Raw genomic sequence first — 19,657 nt, 5'->3', positions numbered from 1 at the left:
CCACCCAGTCCATGCTCTTTTTTCGCTGCTGCCATCGAGTAGAAGGTACAGGAGCCTCAGGACTCGCTCCACCAGGTTCTACCTCTCAACCATCAGGTTCTTAACCAAAAGGGGATAACTACACTCATTGAAGGACTCTTTTATCTTGTTATTTCATCCTCATTATTCATTGCTATTTATTATCTGCATTTGCAGAGTTTGATTACAGTTTACAGTCTATAGATCCTAATTACAGTTATTGATCTATAGATTTTCTAAGTATGCCCACAAAAAAATAATCTCCGGAGTTGCATGCGGTGACATGTATGTACTCTGAAAATAAATTTTACTTTCAACTTTGAACTTTTCAATTGTATGCATAATCTATGCTATTTATAAGGTTTCAGAGGACTCCTCCTTACTGTGCTTTCTGAGTGCCTAGGGAGATGCTGAGGGGGCAATAACTATGCAGAAAAATAACTTCTAGGGGCATATTCAGAAGGAAGGATACCCCTGGAATTGAAACAATGAGAGCTGCTGGAACACATGAAGGAGCACGTGAGCTGCTCCTGCCACTGATTGGGCCACTGGAATGGCGGAATTCCTTACAATCCAGTCCCCAATACCGACTGTAAGCAATACAACCAACCTCAGCCGCCACCCCCAAAACCATTAGCACAATCATAACCTTGAACCTTAATAAGATAGATGGTAGAATAAGAAAGATCGCAATAAAAACCAGTAGTGTTGGACCCGGTTAATGAAGACATGATCCTGATCAAAGTGGCAGAGTCAAGTGACACTGAATATCTAGTAACAGGATGAAGTAACACACGAGAGATAATTTTCCCACTGCCCCCAGTCCATGAGATTCTATGGAAAAAAAAGTTATTATGCTGTTTCATCTGCCTACTTAGTGATTCAATTAATTGATTAAGTGATTAATTCCATTTCACTCAATTCATTACTTATGGAAGGAGATTGTAAAAGCAGCAGCAATTTTGGTTATTGATGGGAATCCTTGGCTGTCAGTAGTGCATAGCTTAATTGAAGGTGTGAGTTTTTGACTAGAGCTGCTAAAATCACCTAATGTGTGTTGCATTGCAATGTACAATTTCCAAAGGATTCTGCTGGTGCACCTTTAACGTAATGTTTGCGTTAAGGTTTCTGGGGCGGTCAGCCATTTTTTTTCAGGCTGCATTTCCCTGCAATCAATTTTCCACAAAATCTGATGTTAAGTCATTAACTATGAGTAAGTTTATGTTTACGTAGAATAAACATTACTACTCCAGTGACCACATGTAGAGATATTTATGAATAATGTTTACATATGACTAAAATTCTGAATTACAATGTTGACCACTTTGTTTTTCATTTTTGATTGCAAACATTAGATTAACCATCAATGCTGAATGTTATCTCCAGCTTCATGATTTCCCTATGGATCATCATTCTTGCCCACTGGAATTCTCAAGCTGTAAGTGTTATGCAATGTAAGGCTTTTCTTCCAGTACAAAATAATTTGAGATATAAATTATGTTGTAATTTGCTATATCACTATGTGGGTGTTTAATGTGATCAATAAGCCATTATCATGTAAATTATAGTCAAAGTGAACATTGCAGTTTTGTTAATTCTTTAAACCACCATCAGTCAAATGCAGCTAGGTCACATTAACCTGTTTATTTACCATGATGCCTTTGATGCAATAATTCCCAAATTGTATTGTGGTGAAAAAATGAAGAATAGGTTTGCTTCTGAGGCTTTGTTTAGAATAGTACAAATAAAGTCATCGTTTTATTTCTTACCGTGATTTTCAACAAATTATTTCTATTTCTTCAAAATCATTTTGAACTTCATGCTTAATTTTGTTTTTTTTTCATTTTTACATAAAATATAAATTATTTTAATTTTGAAAACCTGAATATATGACTTAGATATACTTACATTAGAACAATAGACAATAGACAATAGGTGCTGAAGTAGACCATTCAGCCCTTTGAGCCTGCACCACCATTCTGAGATCATGGCTGATCATCTACTATCAATACCCGGTTCCTGCCTTGTCCCCATATCCCTTGATTCCCCTATCCATAAGATACCTATCTAGCTCCTTCTTGAAAGCATCCTGAGAATTGCTCTCCACTGCCTTCCGAGGCAGAGCATTCCAGACCCCCACAACTCTCTGGGAGAAGAAGTTTTTCCTTAACTCTGTCCTAAATGACCTACCCCTTATTCTCAAACCATGCCCTCTGGTACTGGACTCTCCAAGCATCTGGAACATATTTCCTGCCTCTATCTTGTCCAATCCCTTAATAATCTTATATGTTGCAATCAGATCCCCTCTTAATCTCCTTAATTCCAGCATGTACAAGCCCAGTCTCTCTAACCTCTCTGCATAAGACAGTCCGGACATCCCAGGAATTAACCTTGTGAATCTACGCTGCACTTCCTCTATAGCCAGGATGTCCTTCCTTAAACCTGGAGACCAAAACTGTACACAATACTCCAAGTGTGGTCTCACCAGGGCCCTGTACAAATGCAAAAGAATTTCCTTGCTCTTGTACTCAATTCCCTTTGTAATAAAGGCCAACATTTCATTAGCCTTCTTCACTGCCTGCTGCACTTGCTCATTCACCTTCAGTGACTGATGAACAAGTACTCCTAGATCTCTTTGTATTTCTCCCTTACCTAACTCTACACCATTCAGATAATAATCTGCCTTCCTGTTCTTACTCCCAAAGTAGATACCTCACACTTATTCACATTAAACGTCATCTGCCAAGTATCTGCCCACTCACCCAGCCTATCCAAGTCACCCTGAATTCTCCTAACATCCTCATCACATGTCACACTGCCACCTAGCTTAGTATCATCAGCAAATTTGCTGATGTTATTCTCAATGCCTTCATCTAAATCGTTTATGTAAATCGTAAACAGCTGTGGTCCCAATACCGAGCCCTGTGGCACCCCACTAGTCACCACTTCCCATTCCGAGAAACACCCATTCACCGCTACCCTTTGCTTTTTAGCTGCCAACCAGTTTTCTATCCATGTCAATATCTTCCCCCCAATGCCATGAGCTCTGATTTTACCCACCAATCTCCTATGTGGGGTTCTATCAAATGCCTTCTGAAAATCGAGGTACACTACATCCACTGGATCTCCCTTGTCTAACTTCCTGGTTACATCCTCGAAAAACTCCAATAGATTAGTCAAGCATGATTTGCCCTTGGTAAATCCATGCTGGCTCGGCCCAATCCTATAACTGCTATCTAGATATGCCACTATTTCATCCTTAATAATGGACTCTAGCATCTTCCCCACTACTGATGTTAGGCTGACAAGATGATAGTTCTGTTTTCTCCCTCCCTCCTTTCTTAAAAAGTGGGATAACATTAGCCATTCTCCAATCCTCAGGAACTGATCCTGAATCTAAGGAACATTGGAAAATGATTACTAATACATCCACAATTTCCAGGGCCACCTCCTTTAGTACCCTAGGATGCAGACCTGGGGATTTGTGAGCCTTCAGTCCCATCAGTCTACTCATCACCGTTTCCTTCCTAATGTCAATCTGTATCATTTCCTCTGTTACCCTATGTCCTTGGCCCATCCATACATCTGGGAGATTGCTTGTGTCTTTCCTAGTGAAGACAGATTTAAAGTACTTATTAAGTTCTTCTGCCATTTCTCTGTTTCTCATAACAATTTCACCCAATTCATTCTTCAAGGGCCCAACATTGTTCTTAACTATCTTCTTTCTCTTCACATACCTAAAAAAGCTTTTGCTATCCTCCTTTATATTCCAGGCTAGCTTGTCTTTAACAATGCCTTTAAAACATCCCAAACATGTCTTTATTTTAACCAAACCAATCCAATTTCACATTCAATCAGTAGAATAAAATAAATCTTGCCTAGTCTATGACAAACAAATTATAACCATGCTCTGCATTATTGTAGTGAGTCAATAATTCCAACATCTACAATTTTAAAATACATTTGGGAGCAATGACAAATCTTCAACAATTAGTGTCGATGTTTTATGCCCACAATGGAACTTGTCTGTTACATATTATGCTTAAAGGGGAAAGGTAGGTAGAGTTAAAATAACAATTCGGAATCTGCAAATAAGTTCCAGGGATCTGAGTTTAAATTGCTGCACAGTAACTTGGGCATATAAATGTAGTCAATGGATAAAAATGCATAATTTCATCTACACAATAATATGGAAAATTACCTAATTATGTCTTATTCAGAAAGAAAATGACAAATTCACTCCAATAATTACCACCCAGTCAATTCAACTCTTATTCACCAAGAGATGGAAAGTGTCATTCACGTGTATTCTCCAATAACCTTCCCAGTGATTACCATTTTATATCTCATCAGGACCTCTTGGCTCCAGGCCTCATCAAAGCCTTGGTCAAAGTGTGGGCTGAATTCCAAAAGTAAGCTAGGAGTGGCTTTAAGGTTAGAAATAGGGATGTTTGCTGATAATTACATAATATTCCATTTCGGTAGTAAATCATTGGAAAAAAGAGCTATCCTTGCCTGCATGCAGGAGGGGCATCTAAGCATTGTCTGATATGTGGTAAGTAATATTCATGCCATACAACAAGGGAAAATGAACTATTTAAAGGAGAAAGTCTAACACCCACCACTTCTATGCTGAACGGCATGCCTATCTACACTAATCCATCTTGCCTACAACGATTTCACATCCCTCTGTGCCTTGCTCGTTTATGTACCTGTTCAGAAGCCTTTAAGTGTCATTACTGTCCCTTGCTTCATCACCTCCTCGCAGTACATTCCAAGAAATTACTCCTCGGATTATTTGATCAGTATATTCAATTAATATTGATTGGGACTGCTTTAGTGCTAAGGGCAGAATTTGGTAAGCATATCCTGCAAAGTTTTCTGTGGCCTTTCTAGAGAAGGGGCGTTATGAGGGGAATTGTCTGTATCCATGTCGAAGTGTGAGATACTAGAGCACGTAGAATTAAGGCGACTGGGAGGAGGTTTTAAAGCAGTCCCAATCAATATTAAAATCATGATTATAATCCAATTATTTTTGCATCTCTGTATGATTTCTGTATATATATGCTTCTCTAATACCTGTTGACTTCTGGGAGACCTATAGGATAATACTGTCAAAATGGAATTTTATTATGTACAGTACTTGTCATTTCTAATGTACATGGGAACACTTGCAGATGCCTCCCAATCACATCATCCAGCACAGCCTCCCCCCAACCCCTTACCCTCATAAATCTTCACGGGTGACAAACCATCCGTCATTACTGCTGTGGAACCTCTTCACCAACAATAGTCCAGTGGCTGATCATATTTTTTTCACCACGTGGAGTGTGGTGTTTCAAAGTGGCTAGGTATCACTCCATCATGGAAAGTTAAGGATGATCATTATATGTTTATGAGGCAAAGGAGCAGAATTAGGCCATTTGGCCCATCTCTGTCATTCAATCATGGCTAATTTATTCCTGGGATGTGAGTTTTGCTGGTGAGGCTGGTGTTTATTTCCTTTATCACTGCTATCCTGAATATAGAAGGCAGTTTGGAGTCTACCACATAGATCCAAATTGGATCATATGTAGCATAAACAGGGTGAAGTTGGCAGAATTCCTTTTCTCATGAACTAATTCTATTCCAAATTTTTATTTACTTCCTTGGATATAACTCCCCATACTGGAATTCATAGTCATATCTTGGGATCATTAATTCAGGTTTCTGAATACAAGTCTTGTAACCTAATCACTATTTCATTGTATTATAAATGTCAACATTGAAATCTATCCCAAGGGAGTAAAATAGAAATATAATTCCATTAGCAGTGTGTAACATTATCCTGAAAATGATTGCCGTGAAGCCCTATTAGCTTCATAAAATGTCAGGCAAGGTTTGATTTTTGTCATGTTACATTGTTATATCCAAAGACACTTTTTTTACACACTGTTTGATATAATTATGTCACACCCACATAACATGTTATGTCATCTTGGCACTCCTTAAGTGTTGGGGATTACTTGCTTCCATTCCAGTAGTGTGGGTTTTGAGATGGCTGAGCCAGATTGACTATACCATAGGTGATGCAGGTTGTATGCAGGAAGTTTAAAGAGTTGTGTATTCCTTTCTCTGTTTGTGAAACATTTCCCCATTCTCCTTGCTGAGGTACCATGCTCCTTCCTGGCTGCTTTTTCTTCTTTACAATACATCATGGGCTTTGAAGGGACACAAGTTATAAAAAGAGTTTAAAAATGTCCTTGGAATGTTTTTCTCTGCCTTCCTGGAAATCTTTTCCCATGATGGAGGGTGGTGTACAGTGCATGTTTGGTGAGTCATGAATCAGAGAGGCAGACGGTATAGCTTGCTTATCAGAGCAGGTTGAATTGATCAGGGCTGGTACGGTTGGCCTGGGAGAGGATGCTGCAATTATTTTGCCCAACCTGCCAAGTGATCTGGAGGATTTTAGAGAGAGAGTGTTAGTACTATGAGGTGCATTCTATACAGTGTCCTTGAATCCAAAGCACTACAAGAGGTGGGATCACCGCTTCTCAGTTTAACCATGTGCTTGGTTAAACTTTTGGTCTTTGAACATGCTTCTCTTCTGATGACCAGAAGCTGTTCATTGGAGTTGGTGGCGAATGTTGTCACTTAATGTCTTCCTTTATTGAAAGAATGAAGTGCAACATTTAGGATTTCACCTGATCATAACAATAACTTTTCAGTGTCATCATCATTCTAAGGATTTTAAATTGTGCCATTTGCAAAGATTGGCTTTAAAACTAATTCATAGTTCTGCAACTATATCATAAGATTTGGAGGTGTGCCAACAGGATTTCATCAAATAAAGGTAATATTTCATCAAATAAAGTAATTTGGAGTCCTGGAGACTTCCCACAACTCTCCCATGATGGCCAATGAGCCTTCCTGAGCTAGTTCCAAATGGACTACATACCTTTAAATATTTCTTATCTATGTAACAGTCCAAATGTCTTTTAAGCATTATAACTTCACCTGCCTTTACCATTTCCTTTGGTGGCCCATTCCAAAAAACACACCACCTCATGTGAAAACCTTGCCCCTCAAATCCCCTTTTACTCTTCCCGTCCCACTTAATTGTTACTTAATTATCTTAAACCAGAGCTGCCATAGTATTGACTGAAGTGTTTATAATAAGGGAGGAGAAAAAGAATTTCTTCTGACCCATTGTGAGTGTCCGGAGTTGGTTTATAACTTTGGACTTCCTGGGAGCAGCAGATCTCAATGCTGTATTGTCTCTATGTTCTGCTAGCAACATCAGGCAATAAAGTGTTGGCTAATTTTTCACATATTATTTGTTAATACTGCATTTATAATAATCCAAATAAATATCAAGAGGGCCGTGTGTGATCATCTCACCAGTGGACAGGAACAAAAAAATACTCTACTATCCTCGACTCAAATTACTCTCTGGAGCTAACAAGCCCTTTGCAGAAAACCTGGGTTCATGATCCCAATGAACCTAATTGATTTCTATAGTCACTGTGAGTTAACTCCTTTATATTTCTCAAGAATTTCTTTTCTAGATGGGTATCCTAAAAATGAAATTGAGTATCGCTGGAAGCACAATTCCGTTGAGGTTGCTGACCAGAGGCATTGGAGACTTTACCAGTTTGCATTTGTTGGCTTGAGAAACATCACTGAAGTAATGCATACACAGTCTGGTAAGGAAGGGATTGTGCCACAATGCTTCTGTAAAACTGTTTAGTTTTCAAACCTTTTACTTCCTCCAAGAGCAGAAATGGTCAGGTTGTTTTTTTTTAAATCAGTATTACACACACAACATTGTCATTTTTCTTTTATTGGGATGCTATTATCTTTTTCCCATTGAGTGACATCTTAAAGGATGTTCTGAATTAATCAAGAGTGAAATGAAGAGTTGTAAAGCAGGTGCAGTCATCAGGAGAAACAGGGGGTGATAGTGTGGCATTGTTGCCTCGTTTTCCTTTCATTTGACATTAGTGGAAAGCCAAACTAGGATAGACAGAGAATGAGCATGAAAACCTCAGCTGCCTGCTTTGTTCCTGTACTGAAAGTAAAAATTCCTCACAGACTAAGCACGAGACAGTAAGGACTAGATATTATATATTGTGATATTAATTTACATGTTCAGTGCAGCATTATTTCACCTGTCAAACAGATGTAACTGCAGATATTTCATTCCTTCATTTTTGGTGGGAAGGCCAGCACCTATTTTCCATTTCAAGAGGCATGTAATGCTTTTTATTAGAGTTAGGCCAGGCCAGACCAGATTAGGATGGCAGCTATCCTTTCTTTAGGTGAATTAAAGGAATTTTGATGACATTTCAATTGTTCCTTGGTTACCATTATGAAGATCAGATTTATATTTTAGATTTACTTTATTACTCAAATTGAAATTCCCTGGCTGTCAGGTGAGATTCATCTTCATGTCTCCAGATTAACTATAACAGTTCAAGTTGATCAGATGATTAAACAGTTTAAGTCACATTGGGAAAGTGACATGTTATTTTACAGGAAGGATACCATTACGCTAATTGAATAATGCCTGCTTACTTAGTGACACTGATAGCAAATCCCAGTGGCCAGTAATGCACAGGTCTTTCCGTCTGTTGTGCAAAGTATTTTGCCAGGTCCCTGGTGAGCCACTAAGGAGGATGTCCTCAAACATAATTGATGTGATAGCATGTTATTCTCACTCTCTGACTGTGGACCACTGGATAGTGGCTCTATGGATTAACAAAGGCAGTAAAACAGTTTATATAATTTACCTTGGTGTTATATTTGTAACCTTACTAATTAAAAGAAGGAAATCAGTAAAGACCAGAAAACCAGGTTGCTAAGCTTGTTTAAAGATTGACTAATTGACAGACATGCTGTTTAAAGTGCCTATCAGGAGCTGAAAGAGAGATAAAAATAAAAGTTGCACTGAAAAATATCTGAACATAACTCATCTTCAGGAAACTATTTTATATTTAATATTGAGGATGCTTTTAAACACAATCTGGAATATCCATGTAAAAGAGCATTGGCCTAATTTTTGGAGTTGTCAGTGCAATGGCAAGAATGCATCAGTAGGTCGGAATATTGTTGCACTCATTAAAACTCATGAGATTCCAATATGAAATGGCCCAGAGTTTGCACTTACATTGATCTTCAAAAGACAACTAACTGTTCACTGCTATTGGGTAAAATTGACGGGAATACTAGCTATCAACAATTATGCAGTTACAAGTGGAAACCTCAAGTTCTAACCAGTTATACTGCTCTTCCACAGATTTGGCTATGCTCCCCTTGCAATTGCAATGAACGCAGAATTTGTGCTGAGACTGCACAACATGACATTAGTTCTCGTCGCAACTAATGCCATTTTAAATGTTAACTTCATTTATAACTGCTATTGAACCTTCCTAGTGCACTGAACTGATTTCACGACTATGGAGTTTCATTACATATTTATTTCTTCCATGTTTCTTTATAACGTCAAAGGAAGGTATTTCAGCCCATTGAGTTTCTGCAGTTCATTACTCTACTAATTTTTCCTGTAACCTATTCTCTCTACATTATTATCATCTGTATCTACATTGTACCAGTCTTGTGACAATTTACAGTCATGCATTTATCATCCATCTTGGAAAGTGGGAGGAAACAGGAGCATCAGGAGAAACCCACACAGTCACTAGAAGAACATGCACAAACTCCACACACACATAAGCAGAGGTTAGTGACTTAGCTAATGTGTCTCTGCGATGCCTTCTCTCCTCGCAGCCATAAACAAATATTTGAAAATTTATTTATGGTAGTTTAGGTATTCTGCTAATCATATATTACTATGCTGTTAAATTATTTAAATGCAAGTTGAATCCCCAGCCTTTTGTTTTACTGCTTTGTGAATTCTTCATTTGAATGACAGTTGCAGGAAATTGCCAATACCTGATGAATGTTGTACAGTCAAAGTCAACTCAGTGCTCCTGAGTCTGCTAAATCTTTGTGAGTAACTGCTTTTGGATCACCGTCAAACACAACCCCATCATCACCGATTGTAAAATCTGGGTCAGTGCTTACTGAGGATGATTTAATTTTAAGGTTATGTTAGGACGTCTGTGCTCTAAATGGATTTTTTTAAAAATACAGTCCATTCATCAGCCAGTTTATGCAGAGGATCTCCTGACACTGTTATATTTTGAAAAGCAGCAAATACAGCTTATCGTGTGGTTGAGAAAACTGTGATCAATTTTAATGAGAAGATGGTCAAGTAGATATTGGAAAAACAATTCTTTTTTATTGACTCATATTAAAAATTGTGTTATTTTAATTAATTGAAATGTAATTTAATTTTCTACTTTACAGGAGACTATGTCATCATGACAATATTCTTTGATCTAAGTAGAAGAATGGGCTACTTCACTATTCAGACCTACATACCTTGCTCACTTACAGTTGTCTTGTCATGGGTTTCATTCTGGATCAATAAAGAGGCTGTGCCAGCAAGAACATCATTAGGTATGAACTGGCTTCAAACAGATTTCTGATTTTTAGTGACAAAGTGTTGAACAATTTTTAAAGGAGCTGATTTGCATTTATGTTTTTATTAACACTGACCACAAGATATTTTTTGATTACATTAGGGCAAAATTCAGCTATTCAGTTGTATCCAACCGTTAAAAAGAAAATGATAAGGAAAGAACCCAGACTGACAACCTGACATCACCTAGGAACCGGAAGTGACAATGGCAAAACCAGCCCTGTCAACCCTCAAAGTCCTCCTTACTAACATCTGGGGACTTGAGCCAAAATTGGGAAAGCTGTCTTACAGACTACTGACATAGTTGTACTGACAAAATCTTACTTTACAGTTAACATTCCAGACTCCACCATCACCATTCCCTGGTATGTACTGTCGTACAGCCAGGACAAACCTAGCAGGGGTGGTCACCCCATAATAGAGAGGGAGTCACCCTGGCAACTCTCAGTGTCCACAAGATATTTTTTGATTACATTAGGGCAAAATTCAGCTATTCAGTTGTATCCAACCGTTAAAAAGAAAATGATAAGGAAAGAACCCAGACTGACAACCTGACATCACCTAGGAACCGGAAGTGACAATGGCAAAACCAGCCCTGTTTCATGGCACCAGGTTAAACATAGGCAAGGAAACCTCCTGCTGATTACTGCATCCTGGCCTCCCTCAGCTGATGAATCAGTATTTCTCCATGTTGAGCAGCACTTGGAGGAGGCATTGAGGGTAGCAAGGTCACAGAACATACTCCGGGTGGGGGTTTTCATTGTCCATCACCAGGAGTGGCTTGGTAGCACCACCACAGACTGAGCTGGACACAGCTACTAGACTGGGACTACAGCAGGTGGTGAAGGAACCAACAAGAGGGAAACCACACTTGACCTCATTCTCACCAACCTGCCTGCCGTGGAAGCATCCATCCTTAACAGCACTGTTAAGAGTGACCACCTCACAGTATTTGTGGAGAATATCTCCTGTCTCCACATTGAAGAAACCCTCCACCGTGTTGTGTTGCACCACCACCATTTTAAATGGGATAGACTTTGAACAGACCTAGCAGCCCGAGACTGGGCATCTAAGAGGCGCTGTGGGCCATCAGCACCAGCAGAATTGTATTCAACTACAATCTGCAACCTCATGGACCGGCATATCTCCCACTCTAACATTACCTCCAGGCCAGGGGATCAACTCTGGTTCAAGTAAGAGTGCAGGCAACCAGGCATACCTCAATATGAGGCATCACCCTGGTGAAGCCACAGTACAGGACTATTTGCATGCCAAACACCATAAGCAGCAAGTAATAGTAATAGACAGAACTAAGGGGTCCCACAACCAACGGACTAGATGTAAGCTCTGTAGTCCTGCCACATCCAGCCACCAATGGTGGTGGATAATCAAACAATTCACTGGAGGAGGGGGCTCCACAAATATTCCCATCCTCAATGATAGAGGAGCCAGCACACCTGTGCAAAAGGTAAGGCTGAGGCATTTGCAACAATCTTCAGTCAGAAGGGCCGTGGATGATCCAGCTCGGCCTCCTCCGGAAACCCCAGCATCCCAGATGTCAGTACGCAGCCGAACCGATTCACGCCACCTGATATGAAGAAATGGCTGAAAGCACTGGATACTGTGAAGGCTATGGGCCCAAACAAAATCCCAGCATTAGTCCAGAACTTGCTGTGCTACCAGCCAAGCTGTTCCAGTACGGCTACAACACCTGCATCTACCCAGCAATGTGGAAAATTGCCCAGGTATGTCCTGTACACAAGAAACAGGACAAGTCCAACTCAGCTGATTACCACCCTATCAGCCTACTGTCAATCATTAGCAAAGTAATGGAAGGGGCCATCAACGGTGCTATCATTCAGCACCTACTTGGCAATAACCTGTTCAGCTTTAGGTTCCTCCATGGCCACTCATCACCTCCTGACCTCATCACCTCCTTGGTCCAAACATGGACCAAAGAGCGAAATACCAGAGGTGAGGTGAGAGTGTTAGCCCTCGACATCAAGGCAGCATTTGACTGAGAATGGCATCAAGGTGTCCTAGCTAAAATAGAGTCAATGGGAATTAGGGGGAAAATCCTCCGCTGGTTGGAATCAGACCTGACATAAAAGAAGATGGTTGTAATGGTTGGAGGTCAATCATCTCATCCCCAGGACATAACTGCAGGAGTTCCTCAAGGAAGTGTCGTAGGACCAACCATCTTCAGCTGCTTCATCAATGACCTTCCTTCCATCATAAGGTCAGAATTGGGGATATTCACAGAAGACTGCACAAAGTTCTGCACCATTCATGACTCCTCAGATAGTGAAGCAGTTCACAGCCAAATGCAGCAGGATCTGGACAATATCCAGGTTTGGGCTGACAAGTGACGAGTAAAATTCGACTCAAGCAAGTGCCAGGCAATGATCATCTCCAACAAGAGAGGTTCTAACCACTGTTCCTTGACATTCAGAGGCATCACCATCACTGAATCCCCTACTATCAACATTCTTGGGGTTACCATTGACAGAAACCTGAATTAGTTTAGCCATATAATCACGATGGCTACCAGGGTAGGCCAAAGGCTAGGTATCCTGTGGTGTGTAACTCACCTCCTGACTCCCCAGAGCCTGTCTACCTTCTACAAGGAATACTTGCCACTCGCCTGGATGAGAGCAGCTCCATCAACATTCAGAAAGCTTGATACTATCCAGTACAAGGCAGACCACTTGATTGGTACCCCTTCCACAAGTATCCAATCCCTCTACCATCAATGAACAGTGTTGCAGCAGTGTTTACCATCTACAAGATGCCTGGCAACAACACACCAAAGTTCCTGAGGCAGCACCTTCCAGACTCATGACCACTACCATTTAGAAGGATGAGGACAGCAGATACCTGGGAACACCAGCACTTGCAAATCCCCCTCCAAGTCACTCCCCATCCTGAATTGGAAACATTGCCATTCCTTCATTGCTGTTGGGTTAAAATCACAGAATTCCCTTCCTAACAGCACTGTGGGTGTCCCTACACCTCAGGGACTGCAGTGGTTCAAGAAGGCAGCTCATCACCACCTTCTCAAAGGCGTCTAGGGATGGGCAATACATGCAGGCTTAGCTGATGCCCACATTCAGTAAAAATAAATAAATAAAATTTAAAAACCTGTTGTAATTATTTGAAGAAATAAGAAGCAGGATAGATAAAGGAGAATTGGTTTATGATATATACTTGGATTTTCAGGAGGCCTTTTACAAGGTGCCACACATGAGGCTGCTTAACAAGCTATGAGTCCATTGGTTTGCAGGAAAGATTCTAGGATGGATAAAACAGTGACTGATTGGCAGGATGCCAATAAGTGAGATGCCAGGAGTGAGAATAAAGAGGCCTTTTCTGGTGGCTGCTGGTGACTAGTGGTGTTCTACAGGAGTCTGTGTTGGAACTGGTTCTTTTTATGTTATATGTCAATGACTTGGATGATGGAATTCATGGTTTTGTTGCAGTTTACAGATATGAAGATAGGTGGAGGAACAGGTAGTTTTGAGGAAGTAGAGAGACGACACAAGGACTTAGACAGATTAGGAAAATGGGAAAGAAGTGGCAGGTGGAATACAGTGTTGTGAAGTAAACAAAAAGTACACTGCAGATGCTGTGGTCAAAGTGTTGGGAAGTGTTTGGTCATGCACTTTGTTAGAAGAAATGAAAGGGTAGAATATTTTCTAAATGGATATAGAATATATTAAAAAAAACTGAGGCATGAAAGGACTTTGGTATCCTTGTGCAAGATTTCATTAATGTTCGTATGTACCAAGACATCTGGCAGCTCACCCTTCCTCTTTAGAATGTTGTGGATATGATCTGATATATCCTTGACCCTGGCACCTGTGAGGTAAAATACCTTCTGGGTTTCTCTACTGTGTCCACAGACTCTCCTATCTACTCCTCTAATCTCCTGTCACCGCTGCATTCCTCTGGTGTCCCTTTCCTTCGGAGTCACAGAGCCAGCAGTTCGGTTGCTCTCTGACGAGCTGTAGCTCGGTACATCTGGTGTAGACGTAGTTAACCGGGAAGCTGGAGACCCTCCCAGCATTCTCTCATCTCATGCAAAGAACAAAGCAGAGCCCCTGGAACCACTCTCACTGAAGCAACTGTACAAATGAAGAATGAGCAAGAAAAGGCTTACCAGATACGTACATCGCCCAAACCTGTTATCCCCAAGCCTGCTGACCCAAAGCCAAAAGTCTCCCAACTCTAACACTGCCCCACTCCAACAATAGCCACTCTGCTTGCCCCCGCATTATTTTTATTTGACCTTGCTAATGAATCCTGAACACTGATTAGCTGTTGTTCAAACTCTGAGAAAATGGCTACGAAGTGCCGATTTTTAAAGCTTTCTCCTCAACCTGGGAGAAGACACCATTACTTCAAACTCTGATTGTGTAGAGGAATTGTTGGTGCAGTAATGTTGGACCAGACATGGAAACCAATCACACTGCAGCTGCCAATAAACACCAACAATCTGCACTTGATACTATTCATTTGTAGTGTCTGTGTGGAGTTTGCATGTTCTCTCTGGCTGTGTAGGTTTTCTGTATATGTTTGAATTTTTCTCCCACATCTGAGATGGGGAGAGAGATGGGTTGCTTTAAATTGCCCTAAAGAGGATCATAAATTAAAGTAGACATTAGAAAGACAATAGATATCACGTAAATACGCAGGGGTTGAATTTGATGGGGATGCTTTGACTTTCAGGGCGCATCTTACATACAAACTAGCAAAACAAACATGTTTTATTTTCCTTTATGAATTGGTTCTATCAGTCAGCTGTTGAAGAGATTAGTCCACTGCTATGCATAACTACTTCTGGTCTGAATTTTATAGTCTTAAATATGTGATATATTGGTCTAGATTTCAACTTAGACATGTCCACTATATACGGTGTTCTATGCAGAAACACAAAAAACAGAAATGTTAAAAATAAAATAGGGAGATCATGGGAAAAATTCTTCAGTTCCCAATTCACCACAGTTCCATAAAACATTAACCAAAAAATTTGGAGTGCAAGGGAATCCCTACTTATTATTATTTTGCTCTCCAGAACACAATTTTGATGCCTTCTTTGGAAACAGAAAGAACTTTAACTTGTGATAAACAATTCAACGCTTTAAGATTAGGAAGGTGAAATGGTGCTCTGGTTAGGTAATCACCAATATTCTTTGGAATGATTGCAGATTTCAACTTTAGTCCTCTTAAAAGCAATTCTCTTTCATTTATATAGCACAGTTCATGATGTTATAATGTGCCCTAGTCTTTATGGTGAATATAATTTGTAGTTATGTAGTAATGCAGTACTCTTAAGATGCCTTAATTTATTGCCTTGCTGAATGAGTTTTGTCACATCCAGGTGAGTTTTCTTTTAGTTTAATATTTTGTTTGAGAGTGGCAGGGAGTGCTGACTGTGTCCAGCTCAGATGCTCTAAGTTCCATATCCAACTGCTGGCCATTGCAATTGTGATAACAGCAGCTTGGGTTCACATACTTGTGTTCCCCAATGCTAACTGAGGTTATTTGTTGGCAGGTAAGTTACAGCAGAATGATTTGAGATAACCAACAGGGAACACTGAAAATACTTGAATGGATTTTGTTTTCTGACTTAGAACCAGCTTATTTTGTAAAATGAGTGCAAAAGCTTTCTGTACTCCATAGAATTAATAATACTTTCCATGTTTCGCAGGTATTACTACAGTTCTCACTATGACAACACTCAGTACAATTTCCAGAAAATCATTGCCAAAGGTGTCCTATGTGACTGCTATGGATCTCTTTGTGTCTGTTTGCTTCCTGTTTGTTTTTGCCGCCCTCATGGAGTATGGAACCCTACATTATTTTGGCAGCAATAGAAAAAACACTAAAAAGAAGAAGCCACAATCCAAACCAGCAGTAAGTTCTCTTTCCCCAGAGAAAAAAATATGTTGTTATGAAATTTCAATCCAATATCAAGTTGTAATATGTTACATAAAGTACTGTCATTTGGAAATGCACTTCAGAGCTCATTATATATTAGCGCATGACATGTTTTTGCAATATCCTTTTGCCAATCATTTAAGTGGGGGTTTCAAGCCTCAATATTCAAACAAGGAGCTGACTCTTCCTTTGGATCAGTGTAAAATATCTATTTTGAGTTCCATCAGACATTTCTCCAGCCAAGAGGGAAATTAAAGTAAAATAAGTTGCTCTCTAGTCCTGGATGACATTCATTTCTCAAGCAACCCATTCTTCTTGTGCCTGCTCAGGAAAGTCATTGATTCTTCTGCTAGCAAACACAATGGATATTAGTAATAGCAGGGTCATCAATCAGAAAAACTCCGAGTTTCAAGATGTGGATTTCCTGTTGTATCTCAAATAGGCCTTAAATATAAATTGGAGATCACATCTCTTGAGATATAGTGTGAAATTGGTCAAATATTTGTGAGAAATTGTGCTATGGCATGTAGCTCACAAATTAATACAAGGCATCTAATGTGTGACTGGATCATTCCTCTTCCACCTTCCCCAAAGCAGCTCGAAATCCAATACAAAAATGAAAGCTGATCAAGGGGCAGTGACCACAGTGATTGAGGGAGTAGATTATAAGTGATTCAAAACTAAAATGTTGTAGTGATGAAAATTACGATCAATTATATACTATTACACTGTCTATTAATATTGAGGCTGGAAGTTGCATGTGAAAGTGTAATCCCTTTTATTGCAGTTTCATTCCCAAAGCCTGCATGCTATGAATCTTTTTACTATTTAATATTAACATTTATATTGCTTACTTGAGTTCTACAAATTCTACAACCAATAGGACCTTGGGGTACGTCACCTAGAAACATAGAAACATAGAAAATCTACAGTACAATACAGGCCCTTTGGCCCACAAAGTTGTGCCGAACATGTCCCTACCTCAGAAATTACTGGGCTTACCTGTGGCCCTGTATTTTACTAAGCTCCATGTACCTACCTTAAAGCCTCTTAAAAAACCCTATCACTTTCGCCTCCTCCACCGTTGCTGGCAGCTCATTCCACGCACTCAACACTCTCTGAGTAAAAAACTTACCCCTGACATCTCCTCTGTACCTACTCCCCAGCACATTAAAACTGTGTCCTCTTGTGGCAACTATTTCAGCCCTGGGAGAAAGCCTCTGACTATCCACATGATCAATACTTCTCATCATCTTGTACACCTCTGTCCGGTCACCTCTCATCCTCCTTTGCACCAAGGAGAAAAGGCTGAGTTCACTCAATCTATTCTTATAAGCCATGCTTGCACTTCTGTCCATTTCTTCCAGCAATGGCAATGCTTAATTGTGAGGACATTCCTTAAATTCAAGATTGTTTACATTAGCCTCCAAACTGATTGCTGCAAGTTATTCAGCCTTACTTTCCTCAAATCCCTGCAACCTGTATGGAACCCTAACTTAGTAGAGGTGTGGTGAAAAGAGAGCAGATTTAAATGATTCAATCATTTTATTTTAGAGATACATCATGGAATAGACCCTCGCAGCCATTCGAGCAACCTTGCCCCAGCAACCCCTGACAGCCCCAATATAACCCTGACCTAATCATGAGACAATTTATAATGACCAATTAACCGTCCCAGTGTGTCTTCGAACTGTGGGAGGAAACCAGAGAACCCAGAGGAAACCCACGCATTACACGGGGAGGACGTACAGAGATTCCTAACAGAGAATGCTGGGATTGAACTCTGAACTCTGAACCATGGTGCCCAAAACATGTCATTTATTTGACAGTTCTAATGAAGTACTAATGGAGTCTATGTGGTCCTAATATCGACAACCCTTGCTGCAATCTCTGTTCTAGTCAATGACTGTATTCCTTTCCCTGAGAAGTTTTGTGTACTTTTGACCTGAGGTGAACTTTGGTCTACATCATCAGGAAGATCACCTACTGTATCTTTATCTTTATAGCTTTATTTAACTCCATTATTCTTTAGTTTACCTGCTGCTGAAACACTCATCAAGGACCTTTTTTAAACTATAGACATACCAATTCCAGTGCAGCTATGGCAAATCTCCCAATTTTTTATCTATCCTCGAAAGCAAAGACATTTAGTTGTCTGCAGTCTGTATCCTATTCTGCACCATGCATTTCTCATGATTCCTTTGTCAGATATTTGTCTCAGCTGCTATCTAACAACGTATTGTACCAATGAATTGCAGCATCTTTGAATAAGATGTGCAATTTAGTACTTAACCTACATTTCAGTATTATTTATTTACTATTCATTTTTATTATTTTTATATTTACACAGTTTTGCACATTGGTTGTTTGTCAGTCTTTATTTCTGTGTATTTTTTCATTGACTCTACTGTTTTTCTTTGCTTTACTGTGATTGCCTGCATGAAAATGTATTTCAGGGTAGTATATGGTGACCTATACATACTTTGATAATAAGTTTCCCTCATCATCCCAATAAAATACCATTTGCATATATGGGCCACTGATTGTTATTTAGAGAGTCAACAGGACACTTCTGTGTGGTAGAATGTTATGAATGCAACTCCATAAATCTAATTTTACTGGTAATTCAAATGACCTCATTTAAGCTCCTATTTGGTTTATATGATCCCAGTCCTAATGATTTCCTGTGTTCTATTGACAATGCAACAAAGTTCAAAGATTTTGAACAAATATTCCCAAGACATTTTGCTCTGTTCCATTGCTCTCAACATAGATTCAAGATATTTATGAAATTTACCTTGTTAGAAAATGTAATGCCAACAGCTATTTTTTCTGCATCTACAGAAACATTTCAGAGTTGCTCTAGGAGAAGCCTGGCACCAGTCTTTGTTCCAACTCCAAACGGGACCATTGACGCAGTGACTGCCAAAAAGTACAACTTAGAAATTCTCCCAAATGATATAACCATATAACAATTACAGCACGGAAACAGGACATCTCGGCCCTTCTAGTCCATGCCGACGCTTACACTCACCTAGTCCCAGTGGCCCGCACTCAGCCTATAACCCTCCATTCCTTTCCTGGCCATGTACCTATCCAATTTTACTTTAAATGACAATATCGAACCTGCCTCTAACAGTTCTACTAGAAGCTCCTTCCATACAGCTACCACTC

At 39.8% G+C, this 19,657-nt stretch overlaps 1 protein-coding gene across 5 annotated transcripts in view; it reads left to right on the top strand.

Annotated features, from left to right (window-relative positions):
* gabrg1 (gamma-aminobutyric acid type A receptor subunit gamma1) overlaps window positions 1–19,657 on the top strand; it is a 145,874-nt gene that overhangs the window by 103,609 nt on the left and 22,608 nt on the right. For all 5 annotated transcript variants that reach the window (XR_009515652.1, XM_059989130.1, XM_059989129.1 and 2 more), the window contains 4 exons: window positions 1,374–1,456; window positions 7,566–7,703; window positions 10,369–10,521; window positions 16,254–16,459. Coding sequence is in view for 4 of the 5 variants with exons in the window: in XM_059989130.1 (XP_059845113.1) it covers window positions 1,374–1,456; window positions 7,566–7,703; window positions 10,369–10,521; window positions 16,254–16,459 (580 nt within the window). In the remaining variant the exon portion in view is untranslated. The remainder of the gene's footprint in view (window positions 1–1,373; window positions 1,457–7,565; window positions 7,704–10,368; window positions 10,522–16,253; window positions 16,460–19,657) is intronic.

This window comes from Hypanus sabinus, chromosome 14 (assembly GCF_030144855.1).
Source record: "Hypanus sabinus isolate sHypSab1 chromosome 14, sHypSab1.hap1, whole genome shotgun sequence".
Taxonomy (NCBI): Eukaryota; Metazoa; Chordata; class Chondrichthyes; order Myliobatiformes; family Dasyatidae; genus Hypanus; species Hypanus sabinus.
Note: the sequence above shows the minus strand (reverse complement) of the source record. Positions and strands in the feature narration are given on the sequence as shown.